This window comes from Thalassophryne amazonica, chromosome 4, assembly GCF_902500255.1.
Source record: "Thalassophryne amazonica chromosome 4, fThaAma1.1, whole genome shotgun sequence".
NCBI classification, from domain to species: Eukaryota; Metazoa; Chordata; class Actinopteri; order Batrachoidiformes; family Batrachoididae; genus Thalassophryne; species Thalassophryne amazonica.
This window is the reverse complement of record NC_047106.1, coordinates 140,372,076-140,393,273: the sequence shown is the minus strand read 5'-3', so window position 1 is coordinate 140,393,273 and position 21,198 is coordinate 140,372,076. Positions and strand designations below refer to the sequence as shown.

The 21,198-nt window shown below is 43.8% G+C and overlaps 1 protein-coding gene across 1 annotated transcript in view; it reads right to left on the bottom strand.

The window, feature by feature from the left end:
* Positions 1–4,733: 4,733 nt before the first annotated feature.
* Positions 4,734–21,198, bottom strand: part of LOC117509055 (spectrin beta chain, non-erythrocytic 4-like) — a 301,034-nt gene continuing 284,569 nt past the window's right edge. The window contains 3 exon segments of the mRNA XM_034168865.1: positions 4,734–5,874; positions 6,011–6,053; positions 14,236–14,406. Coding sequence (XP_034024756.1) covers positions 5,563–5,874; positions 6,011–6,053; positions 14,236–14,406 — 526 coding nt within the window. The 3' untranslated portion in view covers positions 4,734–5,562.

Sequence of the window (21,198 nt, the reverse complement as noted above, 5' to 3'; positions counted from 1 at the left end):
CAAGATAAACGTTTTATGGCAAACTGAAGCTAAATTCAGCACGTTACAATCATGCACACCAATTTATAAATTAAAAAACAAAGATGGAGCTTCCAGTCTGAGATGCCGGACACGAAGCCTGAGATCTGATGCCACAAAGGATAATCCTGAAGAACGCAGTGAAGGCCACCCCAAACCTTACCCAAACCTAACCCAACCACAAAGACTGCTAGACACTGTGCCTGAGAGCTGAAGACACAGTGAATAACCCCTCAGAGCACAGTGACGTTTGCCCCAAACCTGATCCTAACGTCTGCTGGACATCTGGCATCTTCAGCAGCCATGAGTAATTTATTTGCTGCTTCCACAAATTCCTACCTTCAACAAGAAGGAACTGCTTGATCACATGTTCCCAGGCTTAGCGTCACAATTTGTCTTAGCATTTAAATAAAAATACAAACCCTGCAGATGTCACGTCTAGTTTAAAGGGGTCATATTGTGCACCTTTTTAGCTGACTAACATAATAAAGTGTTTCATCACAAATAGCATTTCTTAGCTTATGTTCAAATGTCAGAAGCGACTTATTTTTGTGCCTGTTACTTTAAAGGACATGTCGCACTGAAATCATAACAATTTAGATTTACACTGTTAGTGACCATCCGATGATCTATCGGGATTACTTTGTGCACTTCCGCGACTGGTTTCAAAGTATATAGCATTCACAGCAAACATCTATGGAGACTTCCAAAAACAAAGTACTCTTGAGTACCCGTGTGCTTCCATCAGGTGACATAACTATTCGAAGCGTCCCAGTGTGTGCTTGAATGGAATGTAGCTGCTAACTTTAAGAACTGATGCAGATTAATTCCAAAGTTAACATAAGTGTGATGTTGTGTTATGATGACTCGTTTTTAATTGATAACTGTTCATTTTGATGCAGTCACGGTAAAAGCAGCAGCCCTGAGAAGGTTTCTGTGCACCTGCACAGCCATGAGCCATAAACGCAGCCTGTCAGTAACAATCTCTGCTCAAGGATCAGCTCTGAGCACCATTAATTATAAGTGTTGTTATCAATAAAATCTAAAAAGAAAAATACATCTTCTGCAGGGGGAAAATGGAGCTGAGGAGCAAACTGAAACAGCGCGCATGCACGCACGCACGCACGCACGCACGCACACACACACACACACACACACACACACACACACACACACACACACTCCAGCTCCAAATTCACACTCTTTCAAAGTAAAAAAAGAAGCCTATCAGCTCCACTGATAAAAAAAACACAAAAGTGGGAAAATCCTGAACATGCCAGATTCACCGTGTTATAGATTGTTTACCAAACGCAAACTCCACACAATCAAAGAAGCACGCACGTGCGCTGTAGATCCGACTAAAGTTTTGTCACAATTGTGTCATGTTAAATATATTAACTCCTGGAAATAATGTATTCTGACTTTTCCAATGTAACAAATCCATCTCCGTGTCAGGAAGTCTGTAAAAAAAAAACGTCATGAAGATGTCCCACATCCACATACACAGCTTCAGTAAACCAGTATCCACACAAACAGAACATCACCACAAAAAGTTAAGAGTTTCAGGGTGAACTGTGTCATCTCCTCTCTGTAAATTCGAGCCGTCACTTTCAAACGAAAGCTCAGACATTTTTTTTTTTTGGACAGAGCAGGTTCGTTTCTCTCTGTCTGTCAGTCATCGGACTGTTCCTGCTCTTTCTAAAATGTGCATCGCACGCTGAGAAATGCAGAGAATTGCTGAGTGAGACATTTTCCGGAAATGCACCTGCTAACGTTCAGAGTGAGAGGAATAAAATACATCAGTGATCACTAATTATTAGCACGTTTGCGGAGAGACTTAAAATCATGAGTACTTTTCTGTTGTCTTGCTAAGTGGAACGTTAAAAAACGTGCCACATGTCCTTTAAGAAGAAAGGAGCTGTGGCTGCCACCACCTCCCCTCACAGACAATGTCAGGGTTTGAAACACTGGTGTGCTTGATCAGGACAAATAGGGAGGCTGGTCAGACTGCTGTTGCAGACTGAACAGTCCCCCTGCCTTCACTGTGCATGCAGCATCAGCAGGGATTCACAGATTATCACCTCATTTCTGCTTCAAACTGCCTCCAGTCATCATCGATCTCAGCGACTGATATCTGACGTTTTTGTACAACAATCATTTCCACATAAATTCAACATTATTTCATCATAAAAGACAGATGAAGTGATCAGAGCGTGACACCAGTGCGTCTGAGTCTGCCTCTCTGAATCTGACTCTCTACCGATCAAAGGGAATAATGTGATTATTAAACATCAGATAAAGTAAAACCTCTTAAATCATTCTGAAGTCAGTTTGAATCGCTGCTGACGGTCCGAAATGACGCATGTGCAGTGAAGACAGGGGGACAGATCTGCAGGGGAGACTGTTCAGTCTGCGACACCGAACCTGGGTGCACCTGCTGATGCCACGCATCCACCTGTTACATCGGCTGAATCAGACAAGCACAAATTTTATATGCGTTAAGTGATTTTGTGATGGACTTTCTTCAGGAATCTTTGAGAAGCTCCTCCATTGGATAAAGGCCAAAAAAAAAGCAATCATGTGTTGCGAAACTGCTAACAGAGTGTGTGTAAGTAGCATCTCTTGGAAGATGGATTTTGGCACAAATATTTCATAGTAACAAAAAAGACACAATGGAGAAGACAAAGTCATGATGCTGAGATTAAAACCAGATTAAAATTACAGTGAGCCTCCCAACCAACTGCTCCACCAAAAGCTTCATTATATGAAGGCTTATTTAATAGCTCATTGGAGATTAATGACACCTACTGGTTAAATAATATATACAGTTGTATGCAAAAGTTTGAGCACCCCTGATAATGTTCATGATTTTCCTTTATAAATCTTTGGTTGTCTGGATCAGAAATTTCAGTTACATATATCATATTTAACTGAAAATTTAATAATGAGCTTAAAAATGGCTCAAAAACAATTAAACCTGTCAACACAGGTGAAATGTATTGTATATAATTTAATGTTTTGTATTTATTGTAATTATTGTTTGTTTTGTGTCTGAGGACTATAGATGGAAAGTATCTTTTAGCTAAATCTGGCATATTTACACTATGTCATGAAAATGTACAAATTGTTCATTAATGTGCATTGTCCTCATCAAATAAACAATTAAGAAAAGAAAGAAAGATATATAGCAGATGAACACACTAATATCTGAGAAGTGAAACGAAGTTTCTAGTATTTACAGAAAGTGTGCAACAGTCACAAACAAAATTGGGCAGGTGCATACATTTGGGCACCCTTGTTGTTTTATTGATTTGAATACATTTAGCACTAATTATTGGAACACAAAATTGGTTTGGTAAGCTCAATGACCCTTGACCTCCTTATACAGGTGAATCCAATCACAAAAAAGGGTATTTAAGGTGGCCATTTGCAAATGTTTCCTCTCTTTGCATCTCTTCTAATGAGTGGCAACATGGGAACTTCTAAACAACTCTCAAATGACCTGAAAACAAAGATTGTTCAACATCATGGTTTAGGGGAAGGACACAAAAAAGCTATCTCATAGATTTCAGCTGTCAGTTTCCACTGTGAGGAACATAGTAAGGAAATGGAAGACCACAGGCACAGTACTAGTTAAAGCCCGAAGTGGCAGGCCGAGAATAACCTCAGATAAACTGAAACGAAGGATGGTGAGAACAGTCGTAGTCAACTCACAGACCTGCTCCAAAGACCTACAACATGATCTTGCTGCAGATAGCGTCTCTGTGCATTGTTCAACTATACAGCACACTTTACACAAAGAGATGCTGTATGATGCTGAAATGCAGAGGCAGCCTTTTCTGCATACACGCCACAAACAGAGTCGCTTGAGGTATGCTAAAGCGCATTTGGACAAGCCAGCTTCATTTTGGAATAAGGTGCTGTGGACTGATGAAACTAAAATTGAGTTATTTGGACATAAGGGGCGGTATGCATGGCTGAAAAAGAACACAGCATTCCAAGAAAACACTTGCTACCTGCAGTAAAATTTAGAGGTGGTTCCATCATGCTGTGTGGCTGTGTGGCCAGTGCAGGTACTGGGAATCTTGTTAAAGTTGATGGTCACATGGATTCCAGTCAATATCAGAAGATTCTTGAGAACAATGTTCAAGAATCAGTGACAAAGTTGAAGTTGCGCCGGGGCTGGATCTTTCAACAAGACGACGACTATAAACACTGCTCAAAATCTACTAAGGCGTTCATGCAGAAGAACAAGTACAACATTCTGGAATGGCCATCTCAGTCCCCAGACCTGAATATTATTGAAAATCTGTGGTGTGATTTTAAGCGGGCTGTCCATGCTCAGAAACCAACAAACCTGAGACGTTTTGTAAAGAAGAATGGTCCAAAATACCTTCAACCAGAATCCAGACTCTCATTAGAAGCTATAGGAAGCATTTAGAGGCTGTTATTTCTGCAAAAGGAGGATCTACTAAATATTGATGTATTTTTCTGTTGGGGTGCCCAAATTTATGCACCTGCCTAATTTTGTTTACAAAATTATTGCACACTTTCTGTAAATCCTAAAAACTCCATTTCACTTCTCAAATATCACTGTGTTTATCAGCTATATGATATTTTTTACAGAAATTGCTGATCCAAACAACCAATGATTTATAAAGAAAAATCATGGAAATCATCAGGGGGGCCCAAACATTAAAATACAAGTGTACCTCACTTACTCTGATATTACAAGCTGGAGGCCACACAGCACAATTTCTATGGAGATGTAACAGCAAGCAATATTATAATCATTATTGATTAGATAGATAGATAGGTAGATATATATATATATATATATAGAGAGAGAGAGAGAGAGAGAGAGAGAGAGCACAATCTGACCCCTTTAAGACGTGGCGCTGCAGTGGTCACCTGATCAGGTTTTACTCTGTGTGCTCTGTCTGACAGATTTTTGTCCCCTCTTTCTTTTTTGTGGATTTCAGGTCTTTGGATGAATTTGTGAAAGTTTTGTTTTCGTCCGCTCTGAAACAGGCACAGTCGTCGTGTTGGTGCATGAATGAGGCTTTGGAGCTCTGAAAGTGAAACCAGGTTCAATTCCACACAGCTGAAACACAGCAAAGATCCCAGGAATGATGTCTGGAGAACATTTTGGCATCATGTCTCTCTCTTTAGCTTTTTCAGGGTAAACAAAGTGTGGACAGACAGACAGACAGACAGACAGACAGGTGAGGAATACACATGGGCTGAATACAAACAGAACCATGGAACAGTATGAGCTACGCTTCCTCAGACAGCCTCAGAGGTCACATGACCTGCATCATTCTGCTCCTCCCACAGGCTTCAGGATGAATCCCTGTTGCAGTTCTCTGAGTCAGCCACTAAGGGGCGCAGGCGGCGTGTCACTAGCTCTGAGAGAGAGAGAAAGACACCCCCTGCACCAAATCTGTCCTGCAGCCAAACACAGGAAGAGGGGCGCGGTCACGACCGGTCTGCAGCCCCGCCTCCATCCAGAGTTCACACACTTTGCTCCTGACGTCACCCGCCTCATTTTTTCTTGCCGGATTTCTCTGAGCGTTTGCTGTCTGATTTCCCGCCTCGCTCTGACCTCTCCGACCTTTCACCTCGCTCCCTCTCTTTATCTCTCTCTCTTTCCTTCTCTCTCTCGGCCCGATCGATCTGCTCTGCCCGGTCTGAGCGCTCCCCGCCTCGCTCCGACCTGTTGTCCGCCTTGCTGCCGTCGCGGCGTGTGCCGTCGTCGGTCGATGAGGTAGTTGGCTGGGGTTGACCCCACTTTGCAATCTCCTCGTGCTCTGAGATACAGGCGGAGATACTCGTCACCCACGTTTTCAGGTCATCCTGTGAGGTGTGGGGGAGCACACAGCAATCAGCTGATTAATCAATTGTTCTGTTACTAACACGCTAACACTAATGACATTTAACACAGCTGCAGCACCATCTGCTGTGAGAAATGAGAAATACGGGAATGTCTCACCTCATCTTTTGCATGGAACAAAAACTCGCTACCGTCCTTTGTCCTGTAAAAAAGAGAAGACTTTTTTAAAAATGTTTTATATATCATACGGACACATTCTGATCAGTGTAAAGCTGGTTAAACATGATGTGGTATACAACACAGTGCACACATTAGAGTGTGACTCTACCCGTGCAGCAGACGAGGAGCAGGAGCTACACAGGTTCCACCCTCTGTCACTAACTAAGACAAAACAAAACATAATGACAATGCATTTTGCGCACTCAAAATGCTACGGTGTGCGCACAAGATACAAGTATTTCCTATATTTGATTCGTACAAGCACACATGATAAAAGTCTGTGCCAAGATGCCAAATGTGGACTGAGATAGAAATGAAAAACCACCCAGAGTGAGAAAAGCTATTACTGTGTTTACGTGGATACAAACAAACATGGAAATACATTTATGAGCACACAATAGATTCTGCTCTGCTCACCTTTTGTGTGACTTGCTACATGCAGTGCAAAAAGTATTTCATTATTTATCTCATATGCACATATTGTCAGGGTGGGTCCGGGCTCAGGGCGAGGTTATGGGTTTGTACCCTATTGTCATCTGCCCTCCCGGATTTGATCCTTTTGGTTACCCTTTTGATAATTTTGTATGTTTTCTCTGGTTGCATTTATTATGTATCTTTGGTGTTTTATTATCTTGTTGTATTCGTTTTGTTTTCTGCGATCATTGGTTCTAGTTTTCCATTGTTTTACTGGAGGTTCTGGTTTTGTTTCTGTTCTTCTTCTAATCGGTTCTGTCTTATTTCCTCTGTCTGTGATGTCAGATTGAGATTCACTTCAAGTGGTGTTTTAGTCTTATTATTCATGTGCTATTTTTAGGTCTGTCACTCTGTTTCCTAGTTTGCCCTTTATTTGATTCACGTTTCCTTTTGTTGGTCTGTGGGCATGTTATACTTTCACCACTGGTTTTCATTCACTGACTCCTTTTGCTTTTGATCTGCTTCGTTTTCACTCCACGTCACTGGACCTGTCTCATGTCATCGTCCCTCACTCATTCTGTTTAGTGTATTTATCCACTCACGCTCCTTACTCTGGCTCACGTGTCTTTGCATCTTACATCACTCCACTTTGTGTTGTCACCACTGCACTATCTTGCACCTGCTTCCCTCATCTTTGTTGCATCCAGCCACACCTCCTTCCAGAACCCTCGATCACACGTGCACCTTGTTTGATCACCTGTTATTTAGCGCTCACTTCCCTCACCGCGGTGCCAGCTCGTTGATCTTCGTATCTTCGTTCCAGCCCAGTTCTCGTCTCGTATACCTCAGTGTTTTTTAACCTCGTTCTGCTTTTCCGGATTTTGCTCTCTGCCTCTGACTCTGATATTGTGTCTCACTGTGCCTTCGACCTCAGCCTGTTCCTGACTAAGTATTTTGCATTGCCCTCATCTGTACCTTTGCTACGCGGCCTGCCTTTCTGTGTACCGGACCCTGGACTGTCTGTAAGATAAAGATTATTATTACACCGCATCGTCTGAGAGTTTGCATTTGTGTCCAAACACCTTCTGTGTCACGCAACCACGAATCCTGACACATATTATTCAAACTGTAGGAATGAATTATGCACACGTCATAGCATTTTGAGAGCTACGTATACACTGTGCTTCTATTTTGTTCTCTCTCTGGCCACTCTGAGGCTCCAAGGGTGTGGACACCTTTGTGTGCTCACCTTGGACGTCCTTTAATGGTGCTTTAAAGGCATTCTGCCTTTAAATTTTTATTAATTTTTCTCTCATTTGGGACTTAAATAATGGAAACATGCATTTCTACCTCACACTAAGTCTTTATGGAAGCCAGGTAGACTTTGGCCATAATGGAGTTCGTCATTACATTTGGTTTTTCATTTGGCTACTACTGTTTTACTGGAGTGCAGATGCGTTCTGTGCTTTTAATTCTGTGTAAATACACACTTTGTGATGTACAGTAGTGTTCAGAATAATAGTAGTGCTATGTGACTAAAAAGATTAATCCAGGTTTTGAGTATATTTCTTATTGTTACATGGGAAACAATGGGTACCAGTAGATTCAGTAGATTCTCACAAATCCAACAAGACCAAGTATTCATGATATGCACAGTCTTAAGGCTATGAAATTGGGCTATTAGTAAAAAAAAGTAGAAAAGGGGGTGTTCACAATAATAGTAGCATCTGCTGTTGACGCTACAAACTCAAAACTATTATGTTCAAACTGCTCTTTTAGCAATCCTGTGAATCACTAAACTAGTATTTAGTTGTATAACCACAGTTTTCATGATTTCTTCACATCTGCGAGGCATTCATTTTGTTGGTTTGGAACCAAGATTTTGCTGGTTTACTAGTGTGCTTGGGGTCATTGTCTTGTTGAAGCACCCATTTCAAGGGCATGTCCTCTTCAGCATAAGGCAACATGACCTCTTCAAGTATTTTGACATATCCAAACTGATCCATGATACCTGGTATGTGATATATAGGCCCAACACCATAGTAGGAGAAACATGCCCATATCATGATGCTTGCACCACCATGCTTCACTGTCTTCACTGTGAACTGTGGCTTGAATTCAGAGTTTGGGGGTCGTCTCACAAACTGTCTGCGGCCCTTGGACCCAAAAAGAACAATTTTACTCTTATCAGTCCACAAAATATTCCTCCATTTCTCTTTAGGACAGTTGATTTTGGTAAATTGTAACCTCTTCTGCATGTCTTTTATTTAACAGAGGGACTTTGCGGGGGATTCTTGCAAATAAATTAGCTTTACACAGGTGTCTTCTAACTGTCACAGCACTTACAGGTAAAGCCGCGGACCCACCGAATAATGAAGGATGAAGACGGAGCCACGCACCCTGTTTTTTTTGTTTCATGAGCTATCGTGGCAGTATAGTGGCTCTGAGTGGCTCTTAGAGGCATTATCTTCAGTTAACAAGGCTCCTCTCTGAGCGTCGTGCTAATTTCAAGATGTTCAAAATTTAGCAACAACAGCGTGGCGCAGTTTGTGTTCGAGTTACTGCGACGGCTTAGAGGCATTTGCGTGGTGCTTACGAGTCTGCAAAAGTCCATTATCCGTGCGCCTGGCACCATTCACAGGGCCTGAGAGGCTATTTTTGGAACGGCTCTCCTCTTGTGCACACAATTCCACCTGCTCTGTGCGCTGGATTCTATATAAATAATTATTTTGTAGTGGATTATGCTGAAAACACCTCTAATCACTTCTAGAATCAGAAGACCTGATTTATCTGGACGCTTTTTTCCCTCTCTTTCCTGCTCCATGTGGGATGTATTTTGAACAGCTTAAGGTAATTAATTTTAATGTTTTTTATAGCTTGATAAAACAGTTCCTAGCTGTAAAAGTATGTCTGTATGTTGATTTCTGTTGTATGTAAAAGTATGTTGATTTAATATCTTGTTAATGGATCACATGACCTCCGCTGTGTGTGCGCACTGAGCGGCTCTCCTCTTGCGCACACAATTCCACCTGCTCTGTGCGCTGGTCTCTATATAAAATAATTATTTTGTAGCAGATTAATCATTTTCTGTCAAACCTTGGATGCTGAAAATACCTCTAATCACTTCTGGAATTAATGGATCACATGAGCTCCGCTGTGTGTGCGCACTGAGGCAGTGACTCATCATCATGCTTCAAACTAGCATTTAGGCAGAACGCCAGCTCACAAAGGAGTGATATTTCAATCAATATTGGAACAATAGTGAAAGTGGATGTGTGTTTAAAGCCATGGAAGATAATAACTCCAGTGGAGCAGCTAAGAGCAGGAGCTCGCGCAAAAGACCGATTTTGAAGACATAACACAAAGTTAAAAGCTGTATCATGGTGACTTGTAAGCTGCAGAAGAAATAAAGAAATATATATATATATATACACTGAAAATGATCCACAGGTGTATATAATAAAACGGCCACCGCATTCTATATGCAGAACGGCACCGCGCGCAAAAGAGCACTTTTGTCAAAAGTGGAATCACGTTGTAAAAATGACTGTGTTTAAAGCCAGGGAAAAAATAAAGCCAGCAAGCCACGGATGGAAAGGAAGCCACTTAGAAAGAGCACAGAGGCGGCTGTCCATGGAAAGGACCAACAGCAGTGCGCACGCAAAAGAGCGATTTTGCAGAAATAAACGGATAAACATAAAGTTTTGTGTGTTTAAAGTCGCAGAAGAAAAGCCAGAGAGCCGCGGAGCCAGCGAGGAGCACAGAGGCGGCTCTCCAGGAACCCGTGGTTCGGGTCTAGCTGGTCTGGTGCAATACAGGTGGACAGCAGCCTGGCGCACAGCGCACAACTGCGGAACTGTGCTGGAGTGTCTATTTTTGGACTGCGTTTTAAAAAAAAGAAGGGACATCTTTAAATGCTGCTGTGAATGTGTTAATTGAAAACCTACACTTGAAAGAGACCAGGTGTGGGAGGGCTGGAGGTTTGGACCAAACTCATGCCTAAACGTGCGCCAACATGGCGTTATCATGCCGCTATCATGGCACTATCATGGCACTACGTGGCTTAGTGTGGCTGATGCGAGTCATTCGAGGCTGTAATGACAGGTCGGTCGTGGCTCACTAGAGGCTGCTACGCGGCACATGCGGGGTACAAAGAGGCACATAGAGGCACCTTCATAATGGATACGTGATAGATCAAAATGTGGGTCATTCTTCGAATACTCGCTGACACATCCATGCGTGGCTCCTTCAGCCTTCATTATTCGGTGGGACCGAGGCTTAACTCCAGACTGTCTTTGATCATCCTGGAGCTGATCAATGGGTGAGCCTTTGCCATTCTGGTTATTCTTCTATCCATTTTGATGGTTATTTTCCATTTTCTTCCACACGTTTCTGTTTTTTTTGTCCATTTTAAAGCATTGGAGATCATTGTAGATGAACAGCCTATATTTTTTTGTACCTGCGTATAAGTTTTCCCCTCTCCAATCAACTTTTTAATCAAACTATGCTGTTCTTCTGAACAATGTCTTGAACGTCCCATTTTCCTCAGGCTTTCAAAGAGAAAAGCATGTTCAACAGGTGCTGGCTTCATCCTTAAATAGGTGACACCTGATTCACACCTGTTTGTTCCACAAAATTGACCAACTCACTGACTGAATGCCACACTACTATCATTGTGAACACCCGCTTTTCTACTTTTTTTACTAATAGCCCAATTTCATAGCCTTAAGAGTGTGCATATCATGAATGCTTGGTCTTGTTGGATTTGTGAGAATCTACTGAATCTACTGGTACCTTGTTTCCCATGCAACAATAAGAAATATACTCAAAACCTGGATTAATCTTTTAGTCACATAGCACTACTATTATTCTGAACACTACTGTAGTACGGGAAACAGGTCTCCAGTTGCAGTGCTGAAGTTTTTAACACACCTGAACCGCTGTGATTCAGTCTCACCTCCCCAAGACACAAGTTCCTCCTACAGGAGCTCCGTACATGCTGAAATACGGAATGCGTTTCTCTACCGTCCCAGAATGACAAGCATTCCTACCTCATGATGTATGGCTGGTTTAAGGCTGCTTTGACACCTGGACATCACTTAACCTGATTCAGACTCAACAATAAAGGACAGCTGGGGCAATGTTCTGTCCATTTTGTTGTTAGATACACCTGTTCATCTAAATGGAAATGGTAAATGGACTGCATTTATGTAGTGCTTTTCCATCTGCATCAGACACTTAAAGCGCTTTACAATAATGCCTCACATTCACCCCAGTGTCAGGGTGCTGCCATACAAGGTGCTCACTACACACCGGGAGCAACTTGGGGATTAAGGACCTTGCCCAAGGGCCCTTAGTGATTTTCCAGTCAGGTGGGTATTTGAACCGAGGATCTTCTGGTCTCAGCCCAACACCTTAACCACTAGACCATCACCTCTGCTCATAAAGCCAATTATCTAATGAGCCAACGAGGCTCATTAGATAATTAGATCACGAGTGAAGAGGATCTGCTGAAGTTCAACCCTGAGCATCAGAATGAGGCACAAATGGGACTTTCGTGACTTTGAATGATTGGATGGGCAAACTGCTGATCTACTGGGGTTTTCACCCACAACTACCTCCAGGGTCTACAGAGAAGTGTCCAAAAAAGAAGAAACATCTAACAAGAAGCAGATCTCTGGTTGAAATTACCTTGTTGTTGGTGGAGGTCATAGAAGAATGGCCAGAGTGGTTCAAGCTGATATCAAGACACTAGAAATAAAATAATTCATCATGACAACCACAGAGCTCTGCAGAAGGTCATATCTGAGCACGTGGAAGCAGCAGAAGACTACAGTGGGTGTCACTTCCTGTCAGCTAAGACTACAGCAGGCACCGGTCCCTAACCCGGACAATGGGACATCATCAAAACCTGGTGAGTCTGGATTTCTGCTGCCACATTCAGACGGTTTTAAAGCATGGATCCACAGCTGTGTCCCAATTCAAGGGACGCATCCTTCTAAGGCTGCATTTGTCAAACACACACACAACCACACACACACACACACACACACCACACACACCACACACACACACACACACACACACACACACACACACACACACACACACACCACGTGACTAAGCTGCCCCATTTTGAAGGCTCATTGGAATGTGCCAAATATGTTTGTGCAGCCTTCTTCCCCCACAGAAATGAAGGATACAACCAGTGTGTCCTTCATGGCTCAAACAATCCATGAGTCACTGTGTGATTTTTTTTTTCCACCCCAAGACAAAACAGCTGGTAAAAAATAAATAAATAAATAATAAAATAAAATAAAATAAATAATAAAACACCACCACCACCAGGCCACATCTGAGCTCCACATGTACACTTGTAAATAAGTTAAATACGTTTTTTTATAAAAAAAAAAAAAAAAGTATAAATAAGCTCTGAAAAATGTTTAGTAAAATACGGGTTTCGCCCTCTCCAGTAGCTTGTAACATGCAGGTGTCAAGGTTGCCAGGTGACAGGGGGTAGGGGCAGGAAAAGCTAATGATGCAATCACAAAATACTCCCTGGACTGGACCATCTCATTTCACAATGGTTTGTTCGGCCTACAGGTGTCAATGTGGGCCTGGACCCTGAAGGGTTTGTGGGGCACAGTCCTTAGAAGGACGCAGACCCCAATAACTGTGTGAGGTCATGTTGTCAATATGCTTCCAACACCCTGTTGAATCTCTGCCATTAAGGATGAGCTCTCCAGGGTCCAGCAACATAAAACAAACATGGGTTTGGACAAGAAGTTTGGTCCATGGAGCTCTGAGGGTTAAATGGGTCAAACATGGAGCTCAAAGTGTATTTCATAAAGTGGCTGATGAGTATAAAGAACTGAGGGAGAAACTTCTAAATATTGGGAAAAACAAAATACCATCAAAGTTGCTCAGTGTTAGAGTAAAAATAAATGGTTGGTCCGACCTCTGACCTCCTGTAGATCAATACCTTATTCACTGATTATTGTCTTCTTTGTTGACTGATCAATCTACAAGCTGTGGACGGTAATAGCGAGCCGTCTTATGACCAAAGGGTCGGCGGTTTGAATCTGGCTCCCAACCAGTCAAAAATCTGCATAGTGCCGCTGTGTCCTTGGCAGGACTCTTAACCACCTTGCCTGTGTATGATTGAGGTGGTGGGGGGGGGTAGGCACAGAATGGCAGCAGCCACGCGTCCGTCAGTTTGCGGCTACACTAGTAGCTTAACACCACCAATGTGAGAGTGAATGAATGATGAACTTGTGACGTGTCTTGAAAACCACTCCGTAAATCCAATTCATTATTATTAAATCAATCTGGTTTTAATTTTTCTGTTACTTTCTGCAATAAACTAGAAAACAACTCTTGCCAGTAAGTGATTTTTTTCTTAAATTAACATTTAGAAATTTCAGATTTGCTCATTTACTGATGACACGTGAATGGTCAGAGCCTCTACATGTCATGACAGAAGGACATTAAGTACAATAACTAATTCAACGTCACGTGTTACTTCAGAACGTGACGTCTGACACGCCCATTTGTTTACGTCATGCTCTAATTTCATAATTCCGGCTGCTCTTGGGTCCCCCTGTCCGCGGGAACACTTGGATCCACGCTGTCGAAGTCAGTGAATTTACTGATTACTGGGAATTCAAGTCAACTGGATGGGGCGTTGGTTGTGCTAATTCCCTGTCACAGAAGCTATGACAGGATGAAGCAGTGTTTGGCGAGGTCCTCACTTGAGCGTGAAGACGTTCTTCTTCTTCTTGTAGCCGTTGGTGACATCACAGTGGCAGTGGGAAAGGCTGAGCAGTGGCTCGTTGTTGTACGGTGTGGTGGTGTTCTTGGCGTCCTTGTAGAAAGCCAGCTCCCCTTTGTTCAGCACACAGTACAGGTTGACCCAGGACCTGCTGTGGTGCGGGGGGCGGGGTAAGAGGGAGGGAGGAGTACAGGGCGGGGGGAGCAGATGGGAGGAGTTAGGAGAAGCTGCAGAGTGGCTGTCGCTGAGCTAACACCTCACTCACCTGACCAGAGCAGACAGGTAGGTAGGCGGGATGAAACCGGCGCACAGGGCCAGGAAGTGGGGAGGAGACCACACTGCTGACCAAACACAGACCAACGGACGGACGGACAGACGGTGGGAGGACGCGGGGGATGGAGCGATGAGGAGGGGTGCTACTTTACAGTGGGGGTGTGGCTTATATGGGACTTACCTTGGAGGAGGCGAGAGGAGCAGCCGGAATGCACAGAGGGAGAGAGGAGAAAGAGGAGTTTAGTTAATGGACACTTTGGCAAAAACTCAACGGCGTCGTGGCAAGCCTCTGCGTCTGACAGCGTGTCCATGCACGCCTCATTCCAGCCAGCAGGTGGCACCCTACTGAAGGTATTATTCAGAACAAGCTTTATGTCGGACGACAAAAACCCATTTGTACCTCTGACGCCGTGCGTGCACACGTCGTCATGCCAACCAAGGAGCTGGTAGAATTTTGAAGAGAGCCAAAGCCCCGCCCACTATTTACATCAGCACCTGTGACACGTCGAGTGTGACGCTGGAAAACCAGGTCAATTTTAGTCATGAGAATAAAGTAATAATTTCTGAAATGATAAGTCGTGTTGCATTGGAGAATATTCACAGACACAACACACACACGCACACGCACACACACTTATAAAGGTCTTTTCGACCTGCGTTTAGTTGATGTTTGTGGGTTATTTACCGTTTGTTGTTGGTCCCCACAACTTCATGATAGAACAATATACAAATCATGAATGTTTATGAGTTAAATGGAACGAATATTGAATGGAACATTCCAGCTTTCACCTCATGAAATATTCGTACAATTGAAAGAATGTAAAAAACATTTATTATTTGTTTTATATAATGAAGTCCCTCATGATGCAAAGCAAGGAGGGGGTGTTGCTCTTATTTATAAATCTAGGTTTAGCTTATTAGCTGTTGGGGGTCACAAATATAACTCGTTGTTGAGCATCTGATTCTCCGCTTTGCTAGGATATTACGCATTGCCAAGTCAGAAGAATAATATCAGCCGTATACTTTGTCACTGTTATAGGCCTCCTGGCCATATTCTGAATTCTTAGATGAATTTAGTGCGTTCATCTCTAACCTGTCACTAGTGCAGATACATTCTGATCATTGGTGACTTTAACGTTCATATAAATAAGCCTGTTATCCCTTCTGCAAATCATTTATGGAAATTGTGGATGGCATTAGGATTTCGGAAATGCATTCGGGACTCAACACACAATTAGTGGAAATATCCTTGATTTGGTTCTCGCACGTGGTATTGTTGTCCACGAATATTGACATCATGCCTTACATCAGCGGTCTCTGATCAGTCACTTATTAGGTTTACAGTTTTGCTAGCGTGTTTAGTGGAACAACAACCTTATTTCTCACTACGGCGATGCATCAACTCTTCAACTACAACTGAACTCAAAGCTAGACTGCCTGATATGATAATGATATGATAATGCACAATCAGTAGACAGTCTTGTGGATAGTTTAAAGTCAGTGCTCAAAACTACTACCACCTTTGTTAAAACCATGCTCCCCTAAAACACAGTCACCTTGGTTAAATGTCTACATGCGTGACCTCAAGCATAAGGTACTAGAGGTCCAGAACGGAAATGGTGTCTTCAAAATTAGAAGTATTCCACCTTACGTGGCGTGATGCTATCTTAGACTATAAGCATGTATTACTGCTACAAAAGCGGACCTACAGTGTTACTCTGATTTGATCAACCAAAAACAAGAGTAACTCAAAGTTCTTGTTCAACATGGTGGCAACACTTATGGACAACCACCTGTCGTTCGCTCTCCTTTTACAGCACAAGATTTCCTGGATTACTTTGAGAAGAAAATAGAAGACGTTAGGTTAAACATATCCCAGCATGCCTTAACCCAGCCACTACACCTTGCTATTGAGGTGGGCTCCATTACGGAGGTATTACCTTGATTTACAGAATTTGAGAGTATCTCTCTAGGCATGCTGACGAAACTTGTAACGTCAACAAAAACCACAACCTGTCTATTTGATCCCATACCAACAAAACTGTTTAAGGACCTGTGGCCCACTCTTGGACCGACTGTGCTGGAAATGTGCAGCACAGTCGAAAAATGTGCAGCACACACCGAAAATCCTACAAGAAAAAGATAGAGGACCACTTCACTGTGAATTTCCCCAGAAGGATGTGGCAGGGAATAAATCATATAACCAACTACAGAAGCAATAACCCAGGAAATGCTAGGTCTGACGCCTCGCTGGCAGAGGAGCTGAACTGCTTCTTTGCCCACTTCGAAGCAGACAGACCAGCAGCAACTCCACACCCACCACCCTCCAGCACTAGCACGCTAACACTTCAGGAACACAAAGTGAGACGGTGCTGAAGGCAGAGAACCCCAGGAAGGTGGCCAGCCGATGTGGGTACCTGAAAAGGTACTCAAAGTGTGTGCTGACCAACTGGCTGGAGGTTTCACCTGCATCTTCAACCTGTCCCTGTCGCAAGCCATCATTCCACTCTGCCTCAAATCTTCCACCATCATTCCTTCCTAAAGAAGTCAGCAGTGGAGAGCATAAATGACTACAGGCCTATTGCACTTATGCCTGTGGTCATGAAGTGCTTTGAAAGACTGGTCTCTCAGCACATCAGAGCCTGGTCTACCTCCCACTCTGGACCCCCACCAGTTGCCTACAGGCAAACAGCTCCACAGAGGACGCTATCACCACAGCTCTCCACAACCACGCTGAGCCACCTGGAGCACCAGGGGGCTATATGAGGATGCACTTCCTGGACTTCAGCTCAGCCTTCAACCACATCATCCCGGAGATCCTTGTCCAGAAACTGACACATCTGGGCATCTCACCCCATCTGCGAGTGGATCAAGGACTTCCTCACAAACCGCCCACAGTCTGTGAAACTTGGCCCCCACCTTTCCTCCACCATCACACTCGGCACCGGTTCCCCTCAAGGCTTTGTAGTGAGCCCCCTCCTGTTCACCCTTTACACGCACGACTGCTCTCTGAGCCATCCCACAAACACCATCATAACGTTTGCGGATGATACCACCGTGATTGGGCTCATCTCGGGGGGGATGAGTCTGATTACAGAGACGAGGTCAATCGACTGTCAGCATTGTGTTCAGCTAACAACCTGCCGCTGAACACCACAAAAACAAATGAAATAATCCTGGACTTCAGGAAGGAGAGGGCTGACCCAGCCCTGCTCTACATCCAAGGGGACTGTGTGGAAAGGGTCAGCTCCATCAGGTTCCTGGGAGTGCAGCTCTCTGACAGCCTCTCCTGGACTGCCAACACCACAGTGGTGGTGAAGAAAGCCCAGCAGCGACTCCACGTCCTGAGGGTGCTCAGGACAAACAATCTGGAGGAGAAGCTGCTGGTGTTGCTCTACAGAGCCACCATCGAGAGCATCCTGACGTACTGCATCACAGCGTGGTATGGGGGGTGCTCAGCAGCAGACAGGAGAGCGTTGCAGAGGGTGATCAAAATGGCCCAGGGGATCACTGGTTGCTCTCTGCCCAGCCTGGAAGACATTACCAGCTCTCGCTACCTCAGCAGAGCTGCCAGCATCAGCAAAGACACATCCCACCCCAGCAACCACCTGTTTGACCTACTACCCTCCGGCCAACGGTATAGGTCAATCAAAACTAGGACAAGCAGACTCAGGGACAGCTTTCTCCCCAGAACGATCACTGCACTGAACAAAAACAAATCACTCTAATCCGTGCCTTTCAAGTTTCTTGTGCAATATCTGTAAACCATGTGCAATATTCCAGTGCAATATGATTCATGATTAATGAATGGGGCAAGGTGATGCATTCTCAGACTGTGTTAACCCTTGAACTTAGACGCAAATTGGACAACATCTCGGAGCAAATGTGTACCTTACAGGAGAAGATTTCAGAGGCTGGGGAATTTTTCATAATTGGGTTTTGGTTTGCTCATGTGAAGCTAGAAAAGTGTTTTTCACTGCTCAACCACAAATACGGCAGGCTTATCAGCCTGTCAAGGATAAAATGCCCATTGTTTATCCTCCAGAAGAACTTCTATGGCCTTGGGAAGATTGGCTGCCTCCTTATCTTTCTTATCTTTCTCCAGGACACAAGGGCAGACAGACTCACACACTGAAGCATGCTCCACTTTCCCTTCTACCTCACCTTCTGTCCCCATCATACACCCGATCCCAGCCACCGCTCATGCCACCCCTTTCCCCTCTGGGGGCTGCGCAGTTTTAGCTGCAGCAGGTCCCGTTCCCCCCAAACTGGCGGCGGCGCGACTCCAGTTGCAGCGGCTACCACAAACTCACATCGCCTCAATTGGATAACAGACTGACTATTTCAAGTTTAGTGCACATAAACAATGTCAAATGTATATGTGTTGTCTTAATTCTGATGTGTGCCATTATTACGGTAAAGTAGTAATAATTGTGGATTAATTGCTGTTTGTGGAAATGTGAGTGTGGACGTAATCTCGTTGTTGTTGCACTTGTAATGACAATGACAATAAATCTCATCCATTCCACAGTTGTACAAGTATATAATTCTCGTTTTACATTTATTTGGTCCACATTTTATTTTATTTTACTTTATCTTATGTTTATTTAGTTCAACATATACTATGAACAATTTATTGTTACATTTTATTATCTTTTGTTTGGCTAAAAATTACTCGCACCACGGAAAGCACCTTTTTGGAGTTGCAGTCAAATCTCGCTGCAATGCAAATTACATGTTGTGTGGGCCCCTGAAGAGGAGGTACTGCTGGCCCACCACCACCAGAGGGCGCCCCGCCTGGAGTGCGGGCTCCAGGCACCAGAGGGCGCTGCCGCCTCACAGGAGCAGCCCAGGTGACAGCCGTCACCCATCACCTGAAACAGCTGACATCCATCAGCTGAGGGTATATCAGCGGGACGGCATCTTCATCTCATTGCCGAGATATCGTTCTACCAGGAAGGTAACGCACTCAGCCAGTCATCTCATTTCTGAGGAATAACCTTTTTGCTTGTGCTTAAGACAGCTGAAGACTGAACTAGATTCATATCGGATAAGTACCCTACACTGCAGTATTGTTTGTGACTAGAGGTGGAGGTGGTGTTGTCCACCCTACGTGTTGCTGGGTGCAGCCGCACCCACATCTGACTGTTTCTGTTCCTCGCCAGCAGTACCGGATCCGACGAGCGGAGGCAGTGGCCACCTGGGAGTTCGGGACTTGGCGGCTCCAGTATTCCCGGGGTTCGGTGGCAGAGGAAATCGGGTGGTGTCCGGTTCGACTCGGACGGACGTCTCCTATCGTCGAGCCTGCCCACACGACACCAGTGGAATTGGTTTATTTTACAATTGTGATCTGTTGTGTTTGTTGTGCGAATTCACAACAGTAAAACCTTGTTATTTGACTTCTTCATTGTCCGTTCATTTGCGCCCCCTGTTGTGGGTCCGTGTTCCTCACTTTCCCCAACATTACAATGACAATAAAGGCGATTCTGATTCTGATATTATTAATCTTTCTTTACCTCTGGATCTGTTCCTAAATGTTTCAAATCTACAGTGATTAAACCATTACTTAAGAAACCTAATCTTGACCCTAGTGTACTGAAAAACTATCGGCCGATATCAAATCTATCATTTTGCTCTAAAATTCTGGAAAAAGTGGTATCTCAGCAGCCCGTGGACAATCTTACTGAGAATAATCTCTTTGAGCCACTGCAGTCTGCTTTTAGAAAATATCATTCCACAGAAACGGCTCTCACTAAAGTGGTGAATGATCTGCTTGCAATGGATTCACACACCACTATGGTTCTGGTGCTGTTAGATCTCAGTGCTGCATTTGATACAGTGGATCATCATATTCAACTAGAAAGGCTGGAAATCATTTGGGATTACTGGGAGTGCCTTTGCATGGCTGATGTCATACTTGACCAGTCTTTCTCACTGTGTTTTGTACAGTAACACTACCTCTAACCTTAGTGACATGAAATTTGGGGTTCCACAGGGGTCCGTCTTAGGCCCCCTGCTGTCCTCACTTCATAAAGCACCCCTTTGGCACATACTGCGGTGCTTTGGGATTACCTTTCACTGCTATGCTGACGATACTCAGTTATACATGCCAATAACTGCAAGTCATCTCACACACATAAAATCCTTAGAAGATTGCCAGTGAGACATCGGCATCAATTTGACCAGTTAACGCTTAGCCTAGTCTCATGTGTCATATACCCCTTTGTTCAACACCCTTTTGTTGGTGTTGAACCTCTACTGGTGGTTGGCTCTCACTGCGGTATTGTATCACTTCCTGTTCCGGAGCACAGCGGTGTTTGCTGTATCTGTTAGCTGTTTAATCTGTGCAGTTAGATTGATATAGTTAACTAGATAACGATTTGTTTCACAGTGTAATCTTCACGTGCCTTAACTAAAGCACTCCCTCTGCTGAATCACCTCTAAATTATTTACACATTATTCACTTTGCGTGTTTTTAGGAATCCGCTAGCTTAGCACAGCTACTAGCTCTTAGCCGATTTAGCATAGCGGCTTCTCCTGTCTCTCCCGCACTTTTCTGCTCTGGATGTGAAATGTTTAGTTATTCCTCGGCCTCCTTTAGCAGTAATAGTACTTGTAATAAGTGTAGCTTATTCATAGCTTTGGAGGCCAGGCTGGGCGAATTGGAGAC